This window comes from Hyperolius riggenbachi, chromosome 9, assembly GCF_040937935.1.
Source record: "Hyperolius riggenbachi isolate aHypRig1 chromosome 9, aHypRig1.pri, whole genome shotgun sequence".
Lineage (NCBI taxonomy): Eukaryota > Metazoa > Chordata > Amphibia > Anura > Hyperoliidae > Hyperolius > Hyperolius riggenbachi.
The window spans coordinates 206,449,886-206,473,449 of record NC_090654.1 but is presented as its reverse complement, the minus strand read 5'-3'; the positions used below and the strand labels follow the sequence as shown (position 1 = coordinate 206,473,449).

Genomic DNA, 23,564 nt, shown 5'->3' with positions numbered 1-23,564 from the left:
TACTATATCCATATTGCTTTTCATACAGAACAAGCTAAAGTGAGCAAGAATGATCCGTTTAAATGTTTACAATAGCTAAGATAAATGACAATGTATGTAACTAAACGTCCAAACTCAAAGCACAACAAAATGCCATCTTCTGGCACAGGATATCACACCACTGCTGCTTAATTTGGGCACTGGGTGAACTGTTCATTAGAGTATCAGTACATTTTGATCACCAATACTCTATGAACAGATTCAGGGCTGGGTCCCACTAGAAACTGGGAAAGTGCTTAAAGGGGGTTGTAACATCCATAAAAAAATAATATATATATATATATATATAAATATATATATATATATATATATATATATATATATACACATACATACACACATACATACACACACACACACACACACACACAGGGCTATGGAGTCTGTACAAAAATCCTGAGTCTGACTCCTCAGTTTATGAAACCACCGACTCCGACTACCCAAAATGGCTCAGACTCCTCGACTCCTTAGTCTAATACTTACCCGGGCTGTGGATTTTGTACACAAATCATTCGACTCCTCAGGTTATGAAATCACTGACTCCTACTCCGACTTCAGGTACCCAAAATTGCTCCGACTCAGACTCCTTCGACTCCAACTCCACAGCCCTGTATATAAACCTACACTTTTTTTTCTCTCAAATAGTTTCCTCTATGACACCAATTTTTGTTTTTCTTTTTACCTGGTCTGGTTGCCTTTGCCTAACTTTCAGGAATTGTGCAGTGTCAGCGGAATTGTGGGAAGTGTTTTTCTCTTATAATACAAGTGAGCACAACCTGGTGAAACTGGTCTGAACATCACTGTATAAAGTGTAAGAGGGACATGGGCAGTGGAAGCCAATACACATGATCCAATATTCACCCTTGATCCACGAACAATCTGTTGAAAATGATTGAATAGTCTGCTGATTGAAAGTGAATTCCGCTGCAAACTTAAAGAAAAGGCCAATAAATGATATTTTCCTCAGCTGTTTTGCAATCAGATTTATTGGAAAATACCAACTGGTCCTGCACAGGTGTAAGTATGTGTAAACTGTCGGTGAGCTGAGCACAGGGTGAGCCGAATGCAGCTCGAATCCCCTGCGGCATTAAATACTATTTCCCAGTAAATAGGAGTAATTCCCTTTACCCTTACGTGCCCCGTGCAGTATAACATTACTGCTATGGCAGCATCTAGTTTCGGCGCTAAGCTAATATTCAAATGTTTAAAAAACAATTGTATCTATTGCACAAATCTAGAGAGCGGTGTAAATGAAATAATCATGAAATCTCAGCTATGTGTGCAAAAAGACCAAAAAAGGGCAGGAGAACAAGCAAGGGACGAGTGGTGTCTGAATGGGTATTTATACAGAAGCACGAAGATAACAGATAAGGGCTTAAACAGGGCATATGTGATACAGAACTGGCATGTGTACATATCTTCATACCGATAAAAATGGGGGAAGATTTAGTAACACATGAATATAGACTTAACAACCCTGAGCCGTCTGCCTCCTCATGCAAGCACGGTTCATATTATTAAAATCACACGCCCTTGTCATACCTTTCAATAAATACAGACTTTTATTTAAAGAAAACATATATTGTACAATTTTAACCCATAGACTGCCAACTATTGTTTTAAAAAAGATACACGCCAGTAAGCTATGTTTGAACCATATTTATTAAATGTATTTTTTTAGGTGGAGGATTGGGGCCATTGTGCAACTGCTGGATTCTCAGCAGAGACAGCCCTGACCATCCACCATGGTCAAGAATCATCTAGTATGTGTGTATAAGGCTTTAGCCCTGCAAGACAAAATTAAAAGTATAAGAAAGACCTGTACATACCTGTATTCAGATGTAAACAACAGAAGTCACAAGATTGCTGGTTCCACTTGAAATCTTTCTAAAAGGGACTAGGGGAGAAGTGACAGCTTCTGGGGGGAGAGGTGTGGCTAGGCTGCTACTTATCAACACTCCAAAACCGGATTTGGCAGGAGGGCCTGACCAAGACATCATTCCAAAGCTACCCCCGTTGGAGGTAACGGAGAGGGTCGGGTTTAGCTATGTGTTCACCAGAAGTGTCTTAGGGACCCTTCCAAGGTTTAGGGGACTACAGAGCAGTGGCAACCACACGACTGCTATTATTTAGGCCTCTTTCACACTAGGGCGTTTTCATTGCGTTATGTTACCCCTTTTTACCGCAGGGTAATGCAAAAGCAATGAAAGTCTAATGGACATTTCATACCTGCCGTTGTGCGATGCACCAGAAGCACCGCATCTGACACAAAAGCAACATCACCTTACCGTTTCATATCCGTGATGACCGTAAACCGTGTAAGTCAATGACGATGCAGATATTTTAACATTTTTTGGGTTGCGGTGCGCATGCGCGAAAGTGTATTTTTTAAATACACTTCCATGCAATTCTTACTTTGGCCACAGGAAGTGAGCGCTATAGAGCCTCTCTTATTGTTTGGCCTGCAGCCAGAAGTAAAATTACCACGGTGATCTCCAAACGCAATTTTTAACATTGCAGTGTGATGCCATCCACCGCACCTATGATGCTGGATTCTGGTGCGAAATAAGCTTTAAATTTGTATAAAGGTACTTGCAAGTTTTTGTTTTAACCTTTAATGTCATCCTGCAACGTGTGTGTGTGTGTGCGTGCGTGCGTGTGTTTGGCATGGGTGAGGGAAAATAACCAGCAGTTTAAAACAAAACTGTGAAACAAGGAAGGCTAAACGTTCACGACAATAAAGCTATTGTAAGATGAAATTCAAGTAAAGGCAAAAGTTTGCATAATGAACTGAACAGCATAATGGGATGCCTACATACCTACACAATGTACTTTTCTGCAAAGATTTAGCAGCTTTTGTAAATTAGCTAAGAGGTTTTTTTTATGAAAACACATTGTAAAAGCAAAGCACATTAAAAATCACATAAAGCTTTAAAACGTCTATAGATTACAGCAAAATCTTATCTGGAACACTCATTCTTTAATATCTGCACACATTTATTGTTTGTTATTCTTGTCTTGATACAGCAAACTGTCTAAAATCCATTATATTTCACCTGTACCAATACAAAACTCTTTAGTGTCTATGAACTGTGAGATAGATTGGTCCATTCACAGTGTGAGCAGCTGTGACCATGGCAGTTACTTGGGACAAGAAGCAGTGTCTATACACTGAGGCCCCATTTACACTTAATCAGTTGGTGTGCGTTAGTGTGCGTTGGTACGCATTTTTCCATAGCAGTGCATTGGGAGGAATATTTCAGTTAAAACTGGCTAAGTGTAAAAGAGGCAATAGGAAACCATTGGCTTTACTTTGAAAATCTGTTTTCTTTCAGTTATAACTGATTAAGTGTAAAAGGGCCCTGAGGGAATGGTAGTTGTGGCCTGCATGCGTTACCATGTGGCACATGACTCCCAGACAACTGTAGGGCTGGTTCACACTGGGGCACTTCGCTGATCGTCAGCTCCATCGCTGTCACTAATGTATCCCGATGGCATCATTCTCACTACAGCGTTTGCAATTGCAAACATGCTGCATGCACCATTTTGTCAGGGATCACAATGATTCTCATTTTCTTGAATGGGAATCACGAATCATTACAAAATCTTGAAATTTATTGCGGCTCAATCACTGTGCGATTGCACTTTGCGCTGCAACTGTGAAACAGCCCTAAGTATGAACAAAGACATCTGGATCAATTTTTTTGTTTTTAATCAGCAGACCTTTTAACGGCCTGTGTGAATAGGTTCCTAAAATGTATCTACAATCAAATTTTCTCTATGTTCCAACAAAGTAGCCACACATTAACAACTTTTATGGACACATAATTATTTGATTAAAACATTGTTAAAAAGGTTAATAGACTGTGTTTCCCTTTGCTCTAAAGCAGGGGTCTCAAACTCAATTTACCTGGGGGCCGCTGGAGGCAAAGTCAGGATGAGGCTGGGCCGCATAAGGAATTTCACAATCGCGGCGCATGGCCGCCTCTGCCCGCCCCTCTCACTCTTCCTTCACAGTGAGGGGCGGGGAGAGGCGGCGATTGACGTCAGGAGGGGCAGAGCTGAAGCTGAAAGCTCTGCCCCTTCCAGGAAATGCCGGCGGATTGGGGGCTCTGCAGCCATCGTTTAGCAGCGGGGGTGCGGCGGATTACTTGGGAGCACTGAAGCGAACTATAAGGAAGCTTTTGCCGGCGAGGGCCTCAAAATATTGTATCGAGGGCCGCAAATGGCCCGCGGGCCGCGAGTTTGAGACCCCTGCTCTAAAGTGTATTACTTATATTGCTGCACGGCTACAGCTCCATGGATAGATGTTTGTACACTAACTGCAGTTGATAAGACTAAGCAAACATAGCAAATATTTTTTTCTTTGCGGGATTCAATGCATTTTAGCAGATGTGAGTGAAATTTATTCAGTTTAATTACTTGCTAGTCATTATAAAATGAGCAATCTCTGACTGGTTAGCAACTAAAAAACGAGGTCAGAGCACGTTTGAATTAAGCGACAGCACATCGACAGTCTGGTGATTGGATCATTAGCGGAAGTGCTAAAATGAGGACCTGGAAGAGTGTAACAAGCCACACATGAGTAACTTGAAAACCAGATTTGCCTTCTTAACCTCCCTGACATTCTGGACGAGCTCAGCTCGTCCAGTGACGCTGGAGGGCACCGCTCAGGCCCTGGTGGGCCGATTTGAATAATTTTTTTTAAAACACGCAGCTAGCACTTTGCTAGCTGCGTGTTGGCCGCGATCGCCGCCGCCGATGTGCCGCTACCCGTCGCGTAACAGGCCCCCCCCCCCGAGACCCCGTGCGCAGCCTGGCCAATCAGTGCCAGGCAGCGCTGAGCGGTGGATCAGGATGCCCTGTGACGTCACAACGTCGATGACGTCATCGCGATTGTCGCCATGGCGATGGGGAAGAACGGGATTTCCTTATGGGCAAGCTCGCCGGCGACAATCGGAGGGGTGGGAGGGACGCCGCAGGGAGGGGGGCATCATGTAGCTAGCGCTAGGCTAGCTACATGATAGAAAAAAAAATTATGCAAAAAAAACCCTGCGGCCGCGGGAATCAGAACACCAGGGAGGTTAAAACATACCGTTTTGCACGTTTTTTTTTTTTTAGTAAGAGGCCTTTTTGGTCATTTTCTTACACAATACTAGGAATTCTGGTTCACCATGAGTTTGCTGGGCAATCTGTAAATGTGAATACTTTGAATGGAGCAAACATTTACCATCTTTCCATACGACTGAATGACACCAATTATTGGCCAAACTGACTGATTATCGTTATACATGAAGGATAATTGCTGTCTTTTACCGTAGTTAGGACATACTTTTTAAAAAAAAAAATTCTCAGCCATCCCATCGTTCCTCGTTCATTTTGAGCATTGACAGTCGAGTGTGTGTGTACGGACCTAAAGAGTTTTTTTAATTGAACTTTATGATATCCCACACAAAAAGCAAAGAGAAAATCAAGTAGAATAACTATTAAAAAACAAGGAATTTTTTATTATGTGTTATGCTCAATACTTTAATATGATGCAATAATAGTTCTTGGTGAATTTAAAGGACAACTGAAGTGAGAGGTATATGGTGGCTGGCATATTTATTTCTTTTTAAGTAATACCAGTTGCCTGGCAGCCCTGCTGATCCATTTGGCTGCATTCGTGTCTGGATCACACCAGAAACAAGCATGCAGCTAATCTTGTCAAATCTGAAAATAATGTCAGAAACACCTGAACTGCTGCATGCCTGTTCAGGGTCTATGGCTAAAAGCATTACAGGCAGAGGGTCAGCAGGAAAGCCAGGCAACTGGTATTGCCTAAAAAGCAATAAATATGGCAGCCTCCATATCCCTCTCACTTCAGTTGTCCTTTAAGACTTGGCAGTGAAAATTATTCTCAGCGATAGTGGCGTTTTGCTTGAAGGGAGATAGTAAATCAGCATGTTGTAACACCAATGACATCAGAAACATTTTGGATAGTGAACTGGGTTTGCTATTGATCTGACTTCGATAACAGAGGGTGTGAAATGGATTAGCATCCATAGTTGGTATAAACAGCTTCTTTCCGGAGACCGTAATGGTAAAAGGAGGCTGTGTTTATACTTTCTTAAAAATGAATGTGGCCTATTTCAAGAACAATAAATTATGCTATTCAGAAGAAGACACCCATTTACTTTTGCTTGATCCTGAAGATGAACCCTTTAGTGCTTTGCTGAGATAATGGTCGGGAGCAAATGCGATAACCTCTCTTTACATGCATTAGCTGACATTAGACGCTAATCGCTAGACTTGAAAATTATAAATGAGCTTACCTTAGTTAGACTAAATAATGTCAGTTTCGTGAATATCACAGATCTGATGGGTTTACATTTTCGAGATGCTTTCTAAGAAGAAGAATGGAGACATTGTTCAAAGGGAGGATTTGTGTCCCCCATCATTGTGCCTCATGCTTGATTAGGCTAATCCCATAACCTCTATCATGGGCGCATGCTGACGTCGTTTTACTAAAGGCATTCTGCAACGCAAAATCCCAGCAAATCCCAAACTTGTCCCCTTTGAAATATCCATCCAGAAACTGATACTGTTGATTGTGCTCTTCTCCCTCAGGTTGTCCAGTTACCTTGAAACCATGATCTAATGCTATGTCGTTGGATAATCTTGTATCTATTGTGTTGCAGTGTGCTTTCATCCCTATATGCCACCTGTTAACATGCAATGCTGTAACAGAGGCATCCTCTGCTCTCAGTCTATGCTACTGTCTGTGACATGGAAAGGCTAGGCTTAGTTAAACTACTTATTCAATGAATAATACTTTGTGATCTTACACAGTCTTTCATTTGCACCTAAAGCTATAAGCATCACAAATGATGTGACCCAACAAACATAAAAAAACACCTCCCTAGTATTGTGTACCATTCAGCCGCAATGTTACCATTTTTATGACAGTTTCTTCTGACGCATTTCATTTTACAGTACATAAAAATGGAAGCAGGGCTGTGGAGTCAGTACAAAAATAATCTGACTCCTCAGTTTATGAAACCACCGACTCCAGGTATCCAAAATTGCTCCAAGTCCAGCTCCTCGACTCTCACTCCTTAGTCTAATACTTACCAGGGCTGTGGAGTTGGTAGAAAAATAATCTGACTCCGACTACTCAGTTTATAAAAACCACCAACTCCAACTACCTAAAATTTCTCCGACTCCTCAGCCCTGAATGAAAGGCCCTTATTTATCATGACAATTTAGTTTTGCCCATCGGGTGATATTTGCTGATTCCATCTCATTAAGGTGACCTTATTCGCATAGGGGCAAAGTACTCTAATCATTATTTTCTGGCACCTGGTGAGATTATAAACAGAATGAAGCCCCAAAATAGCAATCTTTGAAGACAGTGGATATCTTAGTAGCCAGGCAATTTACTTCTCTGCCTATATCCAAAATGACCTAATACCTAGTCACGTCTGAAACATATGAATGTAATGTGCCCTGTTCAACATTACAGACAATCCAGTAGACCGCATAACTTGCAATTCACAGGTGCTGGACTAATCAACAATATCAAACACTTCTTCAAAGAAAGTCTGCAAACTGAAAGCCAGGAACCATCAATTTGTTTCATAATTACATAAACAATCTTATGGACAACGGTTGTTTCTGGATGGGTTCCCTTTTATCGAGGCACAGAACAGGAACCCAAAAGTGATCATTAGTGATTGGCCAGATCATTGTATATGTAATGAAGGTCCCTGGCTTTCTTTGGAAAACTCTTCCATAATTAATCTTTGTGAAGAAATATGAGGGGAGTAGTTAGTGAAGGTAAAACCTTTATCTGAGAAAAAAAGAGGCTAACTGCTACTGGCCTTATGGGGATGTGAGGGGAAATATGGGTTAACCAAAAGAAATGATGAGTAACCCCTCTCCTGGTGATGGCAGCAACTGACTGCCTTAAGTGTAGTTTTGGTACAGATGGTTATAGTGTATATTAGCTGCAAGCAATGGATGACAAAATGAACAGCAGCTTTAGTTCTTAGGCTAGGTCCACACTAGGTCCGTGACAGATCAGATCAGTTTGAAACGGATCCGGTTTGTGTTTGTTTTTTTCCCCTCAGTTTTTACTTTTTGTGCTATTTTGGTGCATAGGTTTCCAGTCTGTGGAAACGTATGCCCAGGAGGAGGCCGCCATGCTGGAGGGTGATAGCAGCCAGTACAGGGGATGACAGCGATCGGCGGGGAGGGGGACACCCCCTCCTTCACCTGGGTCCCCCCTATCCCTGCTACCTCTCCAGCTACTTTGCGAAAGTAATTCAAATGTTGCTATGCGGCGAGCGGGAGCTTAACTTCACTTCCTCCACTTGCCGTGTCTCTATACTTCAGAGGGTGGCATTGCAGGAAGTGACGCGGCGAGCGGAGGAAATAAAGAAGGTAAGCTCTCCGCTCACCGCATAGCAACCTTTTAATTACTTTGCGCAAAGTAGCTGGAGGGGTGGCGGGGAACCCAGGTGAGGGAGGGGGCCCGCCAACCGCTGTCACCTCGTCCTGGCTGCTATCACCCTCCAGCAGGGTGCCCCCCCCCGGTTGTGACACAGAAACGGATCCGTTTCTGTGTCCAAATTTGCCTGTGTAGAGGGGGATCCGTTCTCCCATTGTCGGCCACTACCCCTGCGTGTATCAGGGTCCAGATCCGTTGCGTGAAAATGCAGCAGATCTGGACCTTCCTTTCAGGTTTTGAAAACGGTTCCCCGCAGACGGATCCGTTTTTTTCTTGGGTGAAGATGGCTGCTATTTTTAACATTGCTATCTGCGGCTCCGTTTTTTAATCAGGGCTGAAAAACGGAGCCACAGATACATTTCCGGACCTAGTGTGAACCAGCGCTTACTCTAAACCCCATTCTCTATGCATTGATTGTCATTCTCTAAAGAAACAAGGATGAACTTTGAGAAATGTGTCAAATCCCTGAATGCTTTTTACTAAATAACAAATCAATGTATTTTTTCCAGTGCCTCTACTGTTCGATGGTGCCCAAAGCACAAAAAGCTGAAGACTTATGGCCCTGGGCTTGAATCATCCAACGTGTGATCGTAGTGAGCTGGACTTTGGGCTGTACTTCCCTGTTTTTCATCATAAGGGTGAGTGGAGAGACATGATGTCAGAAGAAATTAAAAGTATTCCCTCTCCTATTGATAGCACTAACTGACTGGCTGAAGTGTGGATTTGGCATATCAGCAGCAAACAATAGTGTTCCCTAGCGCTAGCCTAATAGCCAAAAGATGACAGAATGTACAACTTTAGTGTCTACTTGGAACTCCATCCTCCAGGCACATTCTGAGGCACAAAATTCCCATGCTGTAGGCTGCACTCTTCTTCAAGAACTTAGTCTGTGCTTTCCCTTTAAAGGGACACTTAAGTCAAACAAAAAAAATGAGTTTTACTCACCTAGGGCTTCCAATAGCCCCCTGCAGCTGTCCGGTGCCCTCGCCGTCTCCCTCCGATCCTCCTGGCCCCGCCAGCAGCGACTTCCTGTTTCGGTGACAGGAGCTGACAGGCTGGGGACGCGAGTGATTCTTCGCGTTCCCAGACACATTAGCACCCTCTATGCTGCTATATGGTATATGATAAATGCTATAGCAGCATAGATGGCGCTATTGTGGCCAGGAACACGAAGAATCACTCGCGTCCCCAGCCTGTCAGCTCCTGTCACCGAAACAGCAAGTGGCTGCCGGCAGGGCCAGGAGGATCGTGGGGAGATGGCGAGGGCACTGGACAGCTGCAGCGGGCTATTGGAAGCTCTAGGTGAATAAAACTCATTTTTTTTGTTTGACTTAAGTATCCCTTTAATAGCAGCCCATTCAATAGAGCCTTCCACAAACTCCTTCAGGTCATGTGACCTTATTTTTAAAACTTGACTACAACTGCAAAAGTCTAGCTTCACCCAAAAACCCAACATCAGTTTGATTACGCAGTTATTGGATGGAATATTTAGATGGACTTTACTTTCAACACAAATTATTGAGTTATCTTCAGCTAAGTCTGAAGACGCTTTCGATACAAAGATCTCAGACTTTGGATCAATTAAGTTGGCCATAAAGAGTATAATCCTGATTCCCAACTTCCTGCCGAGATTATTGAGAAATATCACTTTGACGACAATGAAGCAACCAGGCAGAGGGAGAAATCGGTGCCGCCTTAACATCTTGCACACTTCGAATGCAGGAAAACTGTATTAAACTCAAATTTGGGGAAATTAGGAAGACCTTCTGATTTCAGCCAAGAGGCAATGGACTTTATTAGCATTTCTTGGAAAGATGTTGTTACCTGTGGCTGCTCTTTAAACTGAACCGTGTGTATTTTGAAGAATGATGTGCTCACAAGATTAAACTGAAACAGATACCAGAGGTACAGAGGAATGTATGCTGCTGTATGATCATAAAAAGTTTACATTTTACAACAGTGGGTACACCGTTTCCACTGCGTGTTTCTCCAAAACAATATTATGAACGGATTACCTTTCTTTTCCTGAATAATAAGGAACATGAACTCGTTTGAAAAATGCCCTTTCCAGAAACAGGTTTCATGACTTCATGAGTTTAAAGGTTAAGTATTCGTATCAGTGGAGCTGACAAATGTAAAGCTAATCTAATCAGCAGCTGAAAGAGGTCTAAACTTTGCGGGATGTTTTAAATTGGGTCCCCAGCATGGCAACGGCAGTGAGAGGCTGACTACAGCCTCCCCCTGACCTAGGTAAGACCTACTTAAGGTCCTGAAGAATACACCAAAGGACCTAAAGTAGTAATATGCATAAAGGAGCTTAAAGAAAACACATGTTGCGGAGGATCAGACCTTTCCCGATCCCTAACCTGAAGGATATTGTAACAAAGCAGATCATATCCAGATAAATTCAACTTTTAACCCTTCATTGCAGAGGAGGTCAGGCTCCAAGTCAGATTTGTTTTTTATCGAGGCGGGTGAATGCTGGGACAGGGAAATCAAATCCCTCTGCCCTTCCAAAAATAAATTAGTAGAAAAAACAGAAAGTTCAATGAGTTATTTAATGGCTGATTGATCCTAAAGGAAATACGGATGTTGTTGGCTTCTCTGAGACAAGTGTCTTCTATTAGCCCGGCTTTGTATTTACAGCCAAGCAAAGCAAACTAATTAATTCAAAAAGGAAACCAAATGATCGGTCTCAAATACAAGGTGATAAAAGCTGCTTGTTGGGTGAAGGTCATCAATAATATTCCTCAGGCAATCTTGTATCGATTTCACTTTCGTGCTAAGATAAAGCACTTTACAAGTTGTTAAATTGACAGTTCATTCCCTTATAAATAAGCATTTTTTATACTTAAACTGCACACATATGAATTACATTATGTATTTATCAGCCCCTTCTAGGATCGAAAAGACATTTTTCTACTTTCAAAAACAACATCTTAACTTCATTACAAATAAAAACTATATTTTCTGGTGGGGAACAAACACTTTGGTAAGTTTTTACTTGCCAATAGATATGAAACATTAAAGACTAAGTTTGGGCAAGAAAATTAAAAGGATCCATTACCAAGATGAACATCATCCTTAAAGTGTTTCTCCGCTTGCATTATAAAAACAAACAAAAAACTATTTTGCATTGATATGCAAACTGTTTTGCAATTTAAAGTTATTAAAATCACTTTGCAAGCTCAGTCGGCAGCCAGCTATGACTTCGAGACAAGCAAAATCATGATTCCCTGCACTCATATCAAAGTATAATTTTTATTGAACAGAATCTATGGTGGTTGGTTCAAACTTCACCAGTATTAAAGAGACATATTTTTATTATAAAATCCTGTGTAATATGATAGCACTAACCTCCGCATCTAAATCCCCCCTAACACCCCCCCCCCGCAAAATCCACAACCTTCTTGGTCGTGGATTTTGCTGCCCTGTACGCTTCCATGTGAGGCAGAGCTATGAGCTGCAGCTCTGCCTCTACACGCGTCTGTCATCGGCGGATCTCCGCCTCTCCCCGCCCCTCTCAGTGAAGGAAGACTGAGAGGGGCGAGGGAGAGGCGGCGATCTGGGCTGACAGACGCACTGAGAGGCAGAGCTGCGGCTCATAGCTCTGCCTCTCACGGAAGCGCAGCCCGGATTGCCCCCCGGGGAGTTTGGGGGGATTTAGATAGATTACAGCGACAGGGATGCGGCAGTTTAGGTAGGGCTATCATATTACACAGGATTTTATAATAAAGACGATTTTTAGGAGACTTCAGAGTCTCTTTAACCATTTCTGCCGCCCGGACGTGATGCTCACATCCAGGCGGCTGCTCTGCTGCGGTGCCGTGCTTCGGCGCGCTCCCGCGAGAGTCCCCCAGTAGCCCTGGGATCAGTGAACGGGAACATGGTTCTCGATCACCGATCCGTGTCCCCAGCAGAAAAAATGAGGCTTCAGTCTTTCTGCACGCAAAATTTTCTGCGTTCTCTTGTGCTTCCGGTTAGCGAGAAGCAAAAGGAGAAAAAAAAAACTCAAGGTGGCCATCCTGTGGCCAAATAGTAAAACTACATCTACATATTTTTTACATTACAATTTACACATATAAGAAAAATTAACTGTTTATTTCCCACACCAAAATATTACCCAAATAAAAAAAAAATGACAATTAAAAAAAAAAAAAAAAAAAAAAAAAAAGACAAATAGTTACCTAAGGGTCTGAACTTTTTAAATATGCATTTGAAGGGGGTATACTACGAACATTTTTAAAATTATAAGTTGGTAAATAGTGATGGACGCAAAACAGAAAAAATGCACCTTTATTTCCAAATAAAATATTGGCGCCATACATTGTGATAGGGACAAAATTTAAATGGTGTCATAACCGAGACAAACGGGCAAATAAAATACATAGGTTTTAATTATGGTAGCATGGATTATTTTAAAGCTATAATGGACAAAAACTGAGAAATAATGCATTTTTTCAATTTTTTCTTATTAATCCTGTTAAAATGCATTTATAAAAAAATAATTCTTAGCAAAATGTACCACCCCAAGAAAGCCTAATTAGTGGCGGAAAAAACAAGATATAGATCAATAAATTGTGTTAAGTAGTGATAAAGTTATTAGCGAATGAATGGGAGGTGAAATTTGCTCTGATGCATAAGGTGAAAAATCCCAGCGGGCTGAAATGGTTAATGACCATAATCAGATTTAGGCTAAAGATATCTGTTGTCATAATTAATCCTAAAAGCAAATGCTTAAAGGACAACTGAAGTGAGAAGTATATGGAGGCTGCCATATTTATTTCCTTTTATACAATACCAGTTGCCTGGCAGCCCGAAGCTGGTCTACTTGGTGGCAGCAGTGTCCAAATCACACCAGAAACAAGCATGCAGCTAATCTTGTGAGATTTCACAAAACTGTCAGAAATACCTGATCTGCTGCATGCTTGTTCAGGGTCTATAGCTAAAAGTATTAGAGGCAGAGAATCAGCAGGACAGCCAGGCAATCTACATTGATGAAGAGAAAATAAATATGGCAACCTACATAAACCAGTCACTTCAGTTGTCCTTTAAAGCAGTGTTTCTCAACTCAGTCCTCAGGTACCCCCAATAGTGCATGTTTTGCAGAAAACCACAAACATTCCCAGGTGGTAATTAGTGTCTCAGCAAAGCTCATTAACCTCTTGAGCCCCAGAGGTTTATACCGCCTAGTGACAAGCAGTGCTGCTCAGATACCACTTTTCACGATTTGGATCTAATTTGGATCCGGATACCCCTCTATCCGATCCGGATATCAGAGGTTAAAATTTTCCAATCCGAATCGGATATCCGGCCTCAGTATCCGGCCGGATTCATATATCCGGATAGAACACCGGAAGTGACCTGAAAATGTCAAAAAAAAAAAAAAAAAACCTGTTCGGAGGTCTGTCTGTCTGTCTCTCTCTCTGCTTTCTCTCTCTCTCTCTCTCTCAGATGTCTTCGAAAGGGATTTTTACCATTGAAGGTGATTTTACCTTTTGCTCGGATATCTGAACTAACTATCCGCCCAGATTTCAGATGGGAAATCCAAGTTTGCTCGGATAGTCAATTCGGATTTTAAAAAATATCCGAATTGCTATTCAAAGTTAGGATAGTCGAAAAAGTTTGGATTATCTGGGTAGTTCGGATATCCGGAACCCGGATGAGCACCACTGGTGACAAGGTAATTTTTCATAATTCAGCACTTCACTACTGCTCGGTTATACAACTTAGCACCCAAATTAATTTTACCTCCTTCTTGTAACGATTGGTGTCAGCACACAGAGAGAATATGATTATTGATGATCTGCAGAATCATCAATAATACAGATGTATACTTGATTATGGATGATCTGCAGAATCACCAATAATACAAGTATGGCCAACCTCTGGACACCTAATGAAGTATAAGAGTTAAGTGAAACAGTACGCTATCTCCCGTGAGGTGGGAGATACGGGCAGCTCGGCCAGGAGGAACACCCTGAGGGGCAGTTGGCCCTGGGCTGTGCAGGGAATATCTCCTTGAGAGAGGAGATAGAGATAATCAGGCAGCCAGTGATTCCCTGGTAAACTGGAAATCAGACTGTACTGCAGCCAGGGGACTCCAATGGGTTAGAGGCCACTGGCTGCACTGCAGGAAGGACTCTCTGCTGAGCAAGAGGTCCTTGCAGCTAACTGACACTTGGTGGAATAGTGTCACGGGTAGTACAGACAGTCTGAACACTCGAGGGATAAGTGACAGCCAGAAGGGTCGGGCAGGCCAGGTCGGCAACACCCGAGCAAATGGTAATAACAGATATAAATCACAATCCTAGTCTGGGGTGTGAGGTCCGTGGTCTCGACACCCAGGAACTAGTCTAGAGTATAACACAGCAATGACACAGTAATCCTAAGCTTGGGTGTGAGGTCCTTGGTCACAACACCCCGGAACTGGTCTTAAGTATAACACAGCAATGACACAGTATCCCTAAGCTTGGGTGTGAGGTCCTTGGTCACAACACCCTGGAACTGGTCTAAAATATAACACAAGCGTAATCTGGCTAAGTGTGAATTCCCAGGTCCTCCTGGTTCTAACACACTGTGGGATCTGACTGGTCTGAGTGCTCACACGTAAGTATTCGCAACGGCAGACAACCAGCAACTGACAAGCAAGATCTATATATACTTGCAGTGCTGTGCAGCTCCGCCCGAGCCACTCAGCCAATCCAGAGTCCAGCTGGGATCAGCTGATCGGCCTGATCAGCTGATTCCCCTTCTGCTGGTATAAAGGTCCTGTCTCCTGGCGCGCGCACGCGTAGTTCTCCATCTGTGTGCACTAAAAGGTCCAGTCGAACCAGACGCATGTTGCTGTGCGGAAACCGCCGGTCTGAACGCGGAGACAGCCGCCCCGCCGCCAGACCGCGCGGCGGCTTCTCCGCTGTTCATTACACTTCTTCTCACAAATAGAGTTTTCTTTTGGCTGTATTTGATTGCTGCTGCTGTATTTTGTTTTGTTTTTTATATTAACTTATCTGTATGTTTTTATAACAATATTTCAGGCTTTTTTAATTAATAAAGCTGCCTCCTAAATTGGCCCTAGACTATGATACATATACTACACGATACATACATATGACTATGGTAGGGTAGGGATTAGACTGTGAGCCCCTCCGAGGAACAGTAAGTGTATAAGCACTTAAATAACTGATTATTTAAAAAAACAGCTTGCCAGCGCCGATCGCTGGCTGGCAGGCTGATCCCTGGGATGTGCTGGGTAAATGTTCCTCGCGAGATGACAAATATATGAGGAACGAGAGAGCCGCTGTCCCGCCGCCATTCTGTGTTAGGCGGTTGGGAAGCGGTTAACTACCTCTGTGGTTTTATAAAACCATGTACTGTTAGGGGTACTCAACCTGTAACGTTTGCGGACTCATTTTCATGGTCAGCGCACGAGATGTGCACTGACACAGCGAAAACCTTCCACAAGCGTATAATTGGGTGAACCCAGGCTAGGTGCAAGGCACCAGCACAGGGCAATCCCCACCAGCAGATGGCGCTGTGGAGTGCAGACGAGTACAATCGCTGCACGGCCACAGATGCCAGAAGGGGATTGTACAGATCAAGACAATGCAGGGATGAACAGTCCATAAAGAGAAAGAGCACAGGGACAGGACGAATGTGTGTTCACCAATCTAGTCGCGACCCTGCGACGGTGAACACACATCAGCAGAAACAAAAGTAGGAACGCGATCGCGAGAAAGGCGATCGCCAGAAGTGACACAAGACAGACTAGAACAGAACACAAGAGGAGCAAAGGCACAGCAAATAATACAATGAGAATGATAAAGAAAATAACAAACGCTAACTAAACGCGAACACCGCACTCATTCGCAACAGCGAACGCGTTTATGCGCGGTCTCCGCGTGTTAAGCACAACAGAGACAAGCACGCCTAACTAACCACCGACAGACAAACACGAAACAAAGAACGTGAACGCTTGCTTAACGGTTACCTCACCGAGCCTACAGCATGCGCCCGTGTCAGACAAGACAGACGAACGAGAAACAAGAACTAGGCAGAAAGGATCCACCGCTCTTCCGCCAGAGCAAGTGTGATCCAAGCAGGAACACAGATCAGAAAGATCCACAGCCGCTAACGCTAGCGGCTAGTGCGATCTAAACTCAGGAACAAGAAAACAGACCAGAAGGATCCACAGCGCTAGCGCTAGAGGCTAGTGCGATCCAGGAAGACAGAACAGAAGGATCCACAGCAATAGCGCAAGGCGAGTGCGATACAGGCAAGACAGATCAGAAGGGGCTACCAGTAACAACCGCTGTTCTGGTTAGCACCCAGACACACAGAACGATTTCCTGTCGACCACCGCTGGGACAGGACAATCACAACAAACAAACAAACAGATATGCAATCCTAACTGCACTAGGGAAACTACCTAGTGCAGTCCCATGAATTACTCTAAGCTAACTTTAACAAGAAGTAGCATGGCTGACACTCTAGGAGTGTTTACTACAAACCCTGAAGGAATGACCAGCAAAGGACTCTGGGAAACATAGCTCTTTATACTGCCAGTCATCAAAGGAGGCAGGTAGGGGTTTTGCATAACGAATGTATGCAAATTCCTCAGCAGCAGAACAGACCAGAAACTTGCAATGGAAAGACAGGGCTCTTTTCCAGAGACCTGCAGCCCACAGACTAGAGGAATGGTCAAACAGCTGTCTGCCAGTGCAGCCAGCTGAGCGGATTCTCACACAACCATTTCAGCCTACAGTGTTGTTCACCTTATGCATCCGAGCAACTTTGACCTCCCATTCATTCGCCAATAACTTTATAATTACTTATCACAATTAATTGATCTATACCTTGTTTTTTCCGCCACTAATTAGGCTTTCTTTGGGTGGTACATTTTGCTAAGAATTATTTTTTTCTAAATCCGTTTTAACAGGAAGATTAAGAAAAAGATGGGAAAAAAATCATTATTTCTCAGTTTTTGGCCATTATAGTTTGAAATTAATACATCCTACCTTATTAAAACTCATGTATTTTATTTGCCCATTTGTCCCGGTTATTACACTTTTTAAATTATGTATAATTTAAAAAATATATAATATACTCTCTTGACTTGTATATTTAAAAAGTTCAGACCCTTAGGTAACTATTTATGTTTTTTTTTTTGTTAATTGTCATTTTTTTTATTTTTTTTAATTAAAAAATGTATTTGGGTAATTTTGGTGTAGGAGGTAAACAGCTATTTTTAAATGTAATATAATGTAATTATTTAATAAAAAATGTATGTGGGTGTAGTTTACTATATAGGCCACAAGATGGCCACAGTCAAAAAGTCCTGGAAGCAAACAATCTCGCTTCCAGGAACTAGAAAGAGGATGGGAAACTGTTTTTTTTTTTTGCAGAAAGACAGCTGCCTCTGATAAGAGACCGTCTGTTTTTTTGCCTATAGGTGACTCTTATGTGTATGAGAGTAAATAGTGGTGCACGGGTGGGACTGCCTGAAGCTAACCACTAATTGCATTTCTTAATCTGAGAGGTCAGTCTAATTGCAGCTCTAATCATCACTTTAGTTCTCACAGGTATGTTTGAGCTATTAAAATAATGAACTCAAAATGCCTTTGCATAATTCCTATTATCACAATAAAGCTAATTCACTCGACTATTTAAACTGCATAGTTAAATAGCACAATTAAATCCATTTTCACAGCACATTTTTAGCAGGGAATACTGCTTTCACACAAACTTCTCTATTTATGCACACGCAGAATTAACACTGAAACTGTCACTATAGCTTAGCAAAGCCAGTCAATGGTGTTTTCATTGTACAGTCTAATACCAAAGGTGGCTGTACACAGCAAAGTAGGTGTGTGACACAAACAACTTCTATGGACTTTTTATGTGAAACTGGGAAAGTGTAGCCAACTTCTTATTTTGTCTTAAACTCTGTCAGTGCTATTTTTCCAAATTTTGCAAAAGTATCTGAGAATGTCCCTCATATAGTAAGAATGAAATGATAAGGATAAAATATGAAAAGGATAGAAGTCAAAATTAAAACATCTATCTATCTATCTATCTATCTATCTATACAAATGGGAAAATTTAAATGGCTGTCATTCTCACAGAAATAAAGCCAGAGTCCCCAACCTTGGCACAGTTGGTCACTTGGTGACTGAGGTTAAAAATTCAGGGAAAGTGGGCAGAGCATAAAACAGTCAATCAAATTTCAGCAATTAATTTTCAATGGGAAAATTTAAACTGCAGCCATTCTTACACTGTTAGCGGCAGGGTTCTCAAACTTGGCACAGTTGGTCACTGGGTGACTGGAAATAATATTCAGGAAAGTGTTCGGAGCATACAACCGCCAATCAAAATTCGCCTATCGATTTTCAAGGGGAATATTTAAATTGTGATTTATAATCTGGAGAACAGGTTACTATAAATGCATATACCCCTGTTAGGGGGAGCAACTAAGTGCCAATAAGCTTAAGCAACACAATAGGAAACCAGTTTCTCACTATGCATATCAATTTTATTAAGGTATCAAAAACGCACAAACACCCCGATATAAATAACTCTCTCCCCCCTAAAAACAATGCCTATATGGATTGGAGCGCTCCCCATTCATACCACCACATGAGTCTCTGGCCAGTAGACTGTAATCTCCTGTTGGATATAGAAGCTGACAACTATTGCAACTTTTCATAGAATATCACGACCTCTTTGATTGAATTCCGCCAAGGATATTTCCATAACAGCTTTTCAAAAACAGTGTCCTGGTTCTTCAGTGAAAATGCTAGTTACCACAGACTGTGATTACATCTTGTTCCATAAAAAGCTACGATCCCAGAACGCTTTAAGCCTGTATATGTGTTCCAGATCTAGTACAGTCCGATTTTATTGCTAACTCCAATGCTGCACCGCAGCACTCACCACCTCATGATCGGTCACACCGTTTTTCTTACTCACAGAACTCGTGGGCTTGTATCCATGGCTTCCCGCGGCTTACGCTGCCTTCACTTGCTGTAGTTGAAGGTGGTTGCTGCGAGTCTTCCCTGGCCGGCCAGACTATGATATGCGTGGACGGAGGGACGCGGAGCATCACGCGCTCTCACTCTGGCGGCATGTAGCCACACCTGCATACACGTTACGCCCACTAACGTCACGTTAGTGGGCTTCCTCAGTGCATCTGCTGTGGATGTGACAGAGGGGGCGTTGCACAGCCCTCTTATCGTCACATACCCTTCCCTTTCAGAAGCAGTCCTATGCCACGGGGAGGCACTCACGTCATTACATTCTCATCAATTTGCCCACAGACAGTATTTTTTACCTTCTATACATTCTCCATCTTTCTTTCATCTTCCTCGGCCTGTATTTGCCATATTATTCTAGCTGTTATTTAAAGGGATACTGTAGGGGGGTCAGGGGAAAATGAGTTGAACTTACTCGGGGCTTCTAACGGTCCCCCGCAGACATCCTGTGTTGGCGCAGCCACTCACCGATGCTCCGGCCCCGCCTCCACTTCACTTCTGGAATTTCAGACCTTAAAGTCTGAAAACCACTGCGTCTGCGTTGCCGCGTCCTTGATCCCGCTGATGTCATCAAGAGCGCACAGCGTAGGCCCAGTATGGTTTGTGTCTGCGCAGTACACTCCTGGTGACATCAGCGGGAGCGAGGACACGGCAACGCAGGCGCAGTGGTTTTCTGACTTTAAAGTCAGAAATTCCAGAAGTGAACTGGAGCCGGAGCATCGGTGAGTGGCTGCGCCAACACAGGATGTCTGCGGGGGACCATTAGAAGCCCCGGGTAAGTTCAGCTCATTTTCCCCCGACCCCCCTACAGTATCCCTTTAAGTTCACTAGTTCCCTGTGCAGGTCAGCTGCTATTCCACGTTATCAATGGTGCACAATATCAAATGCAGTTCAAATGCAAGTTTTTTTCTTTTTTTTTCCTCTCTCTGTTTTTTTCTATGAGTAAATAGTGACTATTTCCGATCATAGTTGTCTTCTTTTCTACTGATCAGATGTACTAATATACATATACATAGTAATATAGGAAGATCTACTTCAGATACAGATTAATCTATATGCTAACCATTCCTATGATGATTTGCTCAAGACTACATTGTCACAATCTACTCTATATACAATCAGTCCATTAATTGAACATATAGATCAGTGATCCTCAAACTAAGGCCCACGGGCCGAATGCAGCCCCCTGAGGCTTTTTTTACCGGCATCCGTACACAAAATGTATTACTTATAGACGTGGTCAGCTACATCTTTAAATATTGGGGTTCCACAAATAGAATAGCAGTGCTGGCACCACCCAGTCACATGGAAGCCAGAAAGCAGTGATTCGCTGGTTTCCAATCAAATTCCACATCAGGTGACACTGCTGTCCAGTTGGACTGCAGGTTGTCACCTGGATATGCTTCACTGTCTGGCCCGCAAAGACAATTTTATGTATACTCCAGCCCCCCAGTAGTCTGAAGTATGTTGACCAGGCCCTCGACCCAAAACGTTTGGTGATCCCTGATATAGATGAAATCCTAACCACAAACAATATATGAAAAGGTAAAATTGCATTCCTACATAAACTGTGCCTGCAAAAGACCTTTACAAAAGTCCTAATGTCTACTATTAATCACTAATGTTCACCACTTTTCAAATTTTTCAATAACCTCATCAATTCTTTAAAAATATTTTCAATTATAAGTGAATGCCCGCACCACTGCAAGACCGGTTCAGTCTCAATCTGGCAAAAACACTGCCAAATTAAAGTCTGTATTTAGCCCTCCTGGATACAGAGTTCCTAGGGTATATATCCACCTACTCTCTACCTGGTAGAGCAACCTGTCGTAATCCCCACCTCTTAAGCTCTGTTTGGGTTAAATTATGCCTTTAAATCTCAGTAGGCTTGGGTCACTATTGTGAAACACCGCAAAGTGTGCTCCCAGGGGGCTATCATCATCTTCTGCATCTTTTACGTTGGCTACATGCTCCCCAATACATTTTTTCAACAATCTACCCATCTTGTCGATATACTTTAAGCCTAGCAGTTAATTAAAGTTCTTATGTCATATTGCTTGTCTCCTAATGCATTTTCAAATGTTTTTGTTTTATGAACAAGTTTACAGTAGGTACATACCAACAGGTTTGGGACCCAAAAATCCCCTGCCCTGCAATCCAGTGATTTGTGATTTAGACTGCACTTCAGTTTTAACGAGTGCATCTGTTATATTTGGTGCTCTCCTCTCTGTCATAGCTGGGTAGGAACCTACAATTTTAGCAAGAACTGGGTCTCTCGCCAATATGTGCCAATGTTTATTTTATATTTCTTTTAATTGGGACCAGTGTGAACCATACTTTGTAATAAGTCTCACTCTTTCATCTCCATCACTTTTTCTCTTTAAATGAAGTTTGTCTATCTAGTTCCATAGCTCTATCCTTCGCCTTTTCTAAAACCTCCTCGGGGTATCCCCGTTTTCAGAATCTATTGTTCATTTTTTCCACTTCTACAAATTCTTCCTCCCTGGAACAATTGCGCCTCAGTCTCACCATTTGTCCATACGGGATTCCCCATTTTTGAGCTACAGGATGAAAGCTGTCCCCGTGAAGGTAAGTGTTCCGAGCTGTCTCTTTCCTATACACATTAGTTTCTTACTTTTCTCTTCCCTTTTTGATCTTCAGATCCAAAAAGGTAATGCATTCCTTATCTATGGTATATGTTATTCTCAGATTTCGTCAATTTTCATTCAAATCTGCCAGAAATCCCAGTAATGTTTCCTCTGTACATCTCCAGACAAGGAGAACATCATCCACATATCTCAGCCATAGGGCCGCATGCTCACCGAAGTACTGTCTCACATATACCTCCTGGCGTTCCCATGCTCCCAAATGCAGGCACGCATATGACGTTGCGCATGCGGCCCCCATCGTCGTCTACCTTGTCTGTCTGTACATAACTCCATCTGCAAGGAAGCAGTTATGTGTAAGCACTAGGAATATTTAAATTGCTGCCATTCTTACACTGTTAATGGCAGAGGTCCTGCTACACTTGGTCACTGGATGACTAGTTCAAATTCCAAAAAGGAGGCGGAGCAAAAAACAGCCAATCAGATTTGTTTGCTTGATTCCAATTGGAACATTTAAAACTGCTTCCATTCTCACATTACTGATGCCAAGGACCCCAAAGCTCACAAACTTGATCATTGACTGATTTTTTTGTCAAGGTTAGAAAAAGTCACCAGACCAAACAACCACTAAATACATACCCGAGCAATGCCGGGTCCTCAGCTAGATATAAATGAAATCTATTTGGCATATTTCATTTTAATTAGAGATCTCTCGCAGGATTATTTTAGTTTGGTGGGAACTTTAAAGGAAGTCAATGCAGATGGGTGTGGCTTATGCTTCTACCTCCTCCTAGGGATGATACATGAGATGCAAATACTTCCGAGTTCATGCACGATTATGTATGCCAATTTATGCAGCTTGAATATGGACCAATCAGTTTAAACCTGGGTGGGACCTGTTAGGTGCATTTTCAAGCTGCATAAATTGGAATACAAATTTACATAATCCTGCATGAAATTGGAAATATTTGTATCTCATTGATCCTCCCTACCTCCTCTCCTTTCCATACAGCAGAAGACACTGCTAAGCCAGAACAACATGTCAGTATAGCTGCCTGTAGCAAAGTAGAATGAACTTCCGGAAGATATGGAGGAGCGATCAGAGTTGTGCTGTGTATGATTATTTTTATTATTTATTGTATTTATAAAGCGCCAACATATTACGCAGCGCTGCACAATAGATAAATGGGTTAACCTACAGGTAGAACATACAGAACCTCACAACAAAACAAGATCATGCAAATGATTTGATAACAATACAGTGTCATAGGTCAAAATAGAGACTGTTCGAGTCTACAAGAGGGGTGGTTGTGAGTAAGATTGCATAATCAAGCTGGATACATTAGGGAGGAGGGCCCTGCCAGAGGCTTACAATCTAAAGGGTGGGGTGGAGACAAT

At 42.5% G+C, this 23,564-nt stretch overlaps 1 protein-coding gene across 2 annotated transcripts in view; it reads right to left on the bottom strand.

Moving 5' to 3' along the window:
- The window catches only part of CDIN1 (CDAN1 interacting nuclease 1), a 481,568-nt gene that overhangs the window by 37,565 nt on the left and 420,439 nt on the right, over positions 1–23,564 (bottom strand). Inside the window, exon 12 of one of the 2 annotated variants that reach the window (XM_068253905.1) lies at positions 6,354–6,425. The exons of the other annotated variant lie outside the window; for it this stretch is intronic. Coding sequence (XP_068110006.1) covers positions 6,389–6,425 — 37 coding nt within the window. The 3' untranslated portion in view covers positions 6,354–6,388. Of the gene's footprint in view, positions 1–6,353; positions 6,426–23,564 lie in introns of those variants that run through there. 2 annotated transcript variants of the gene reach the window in all.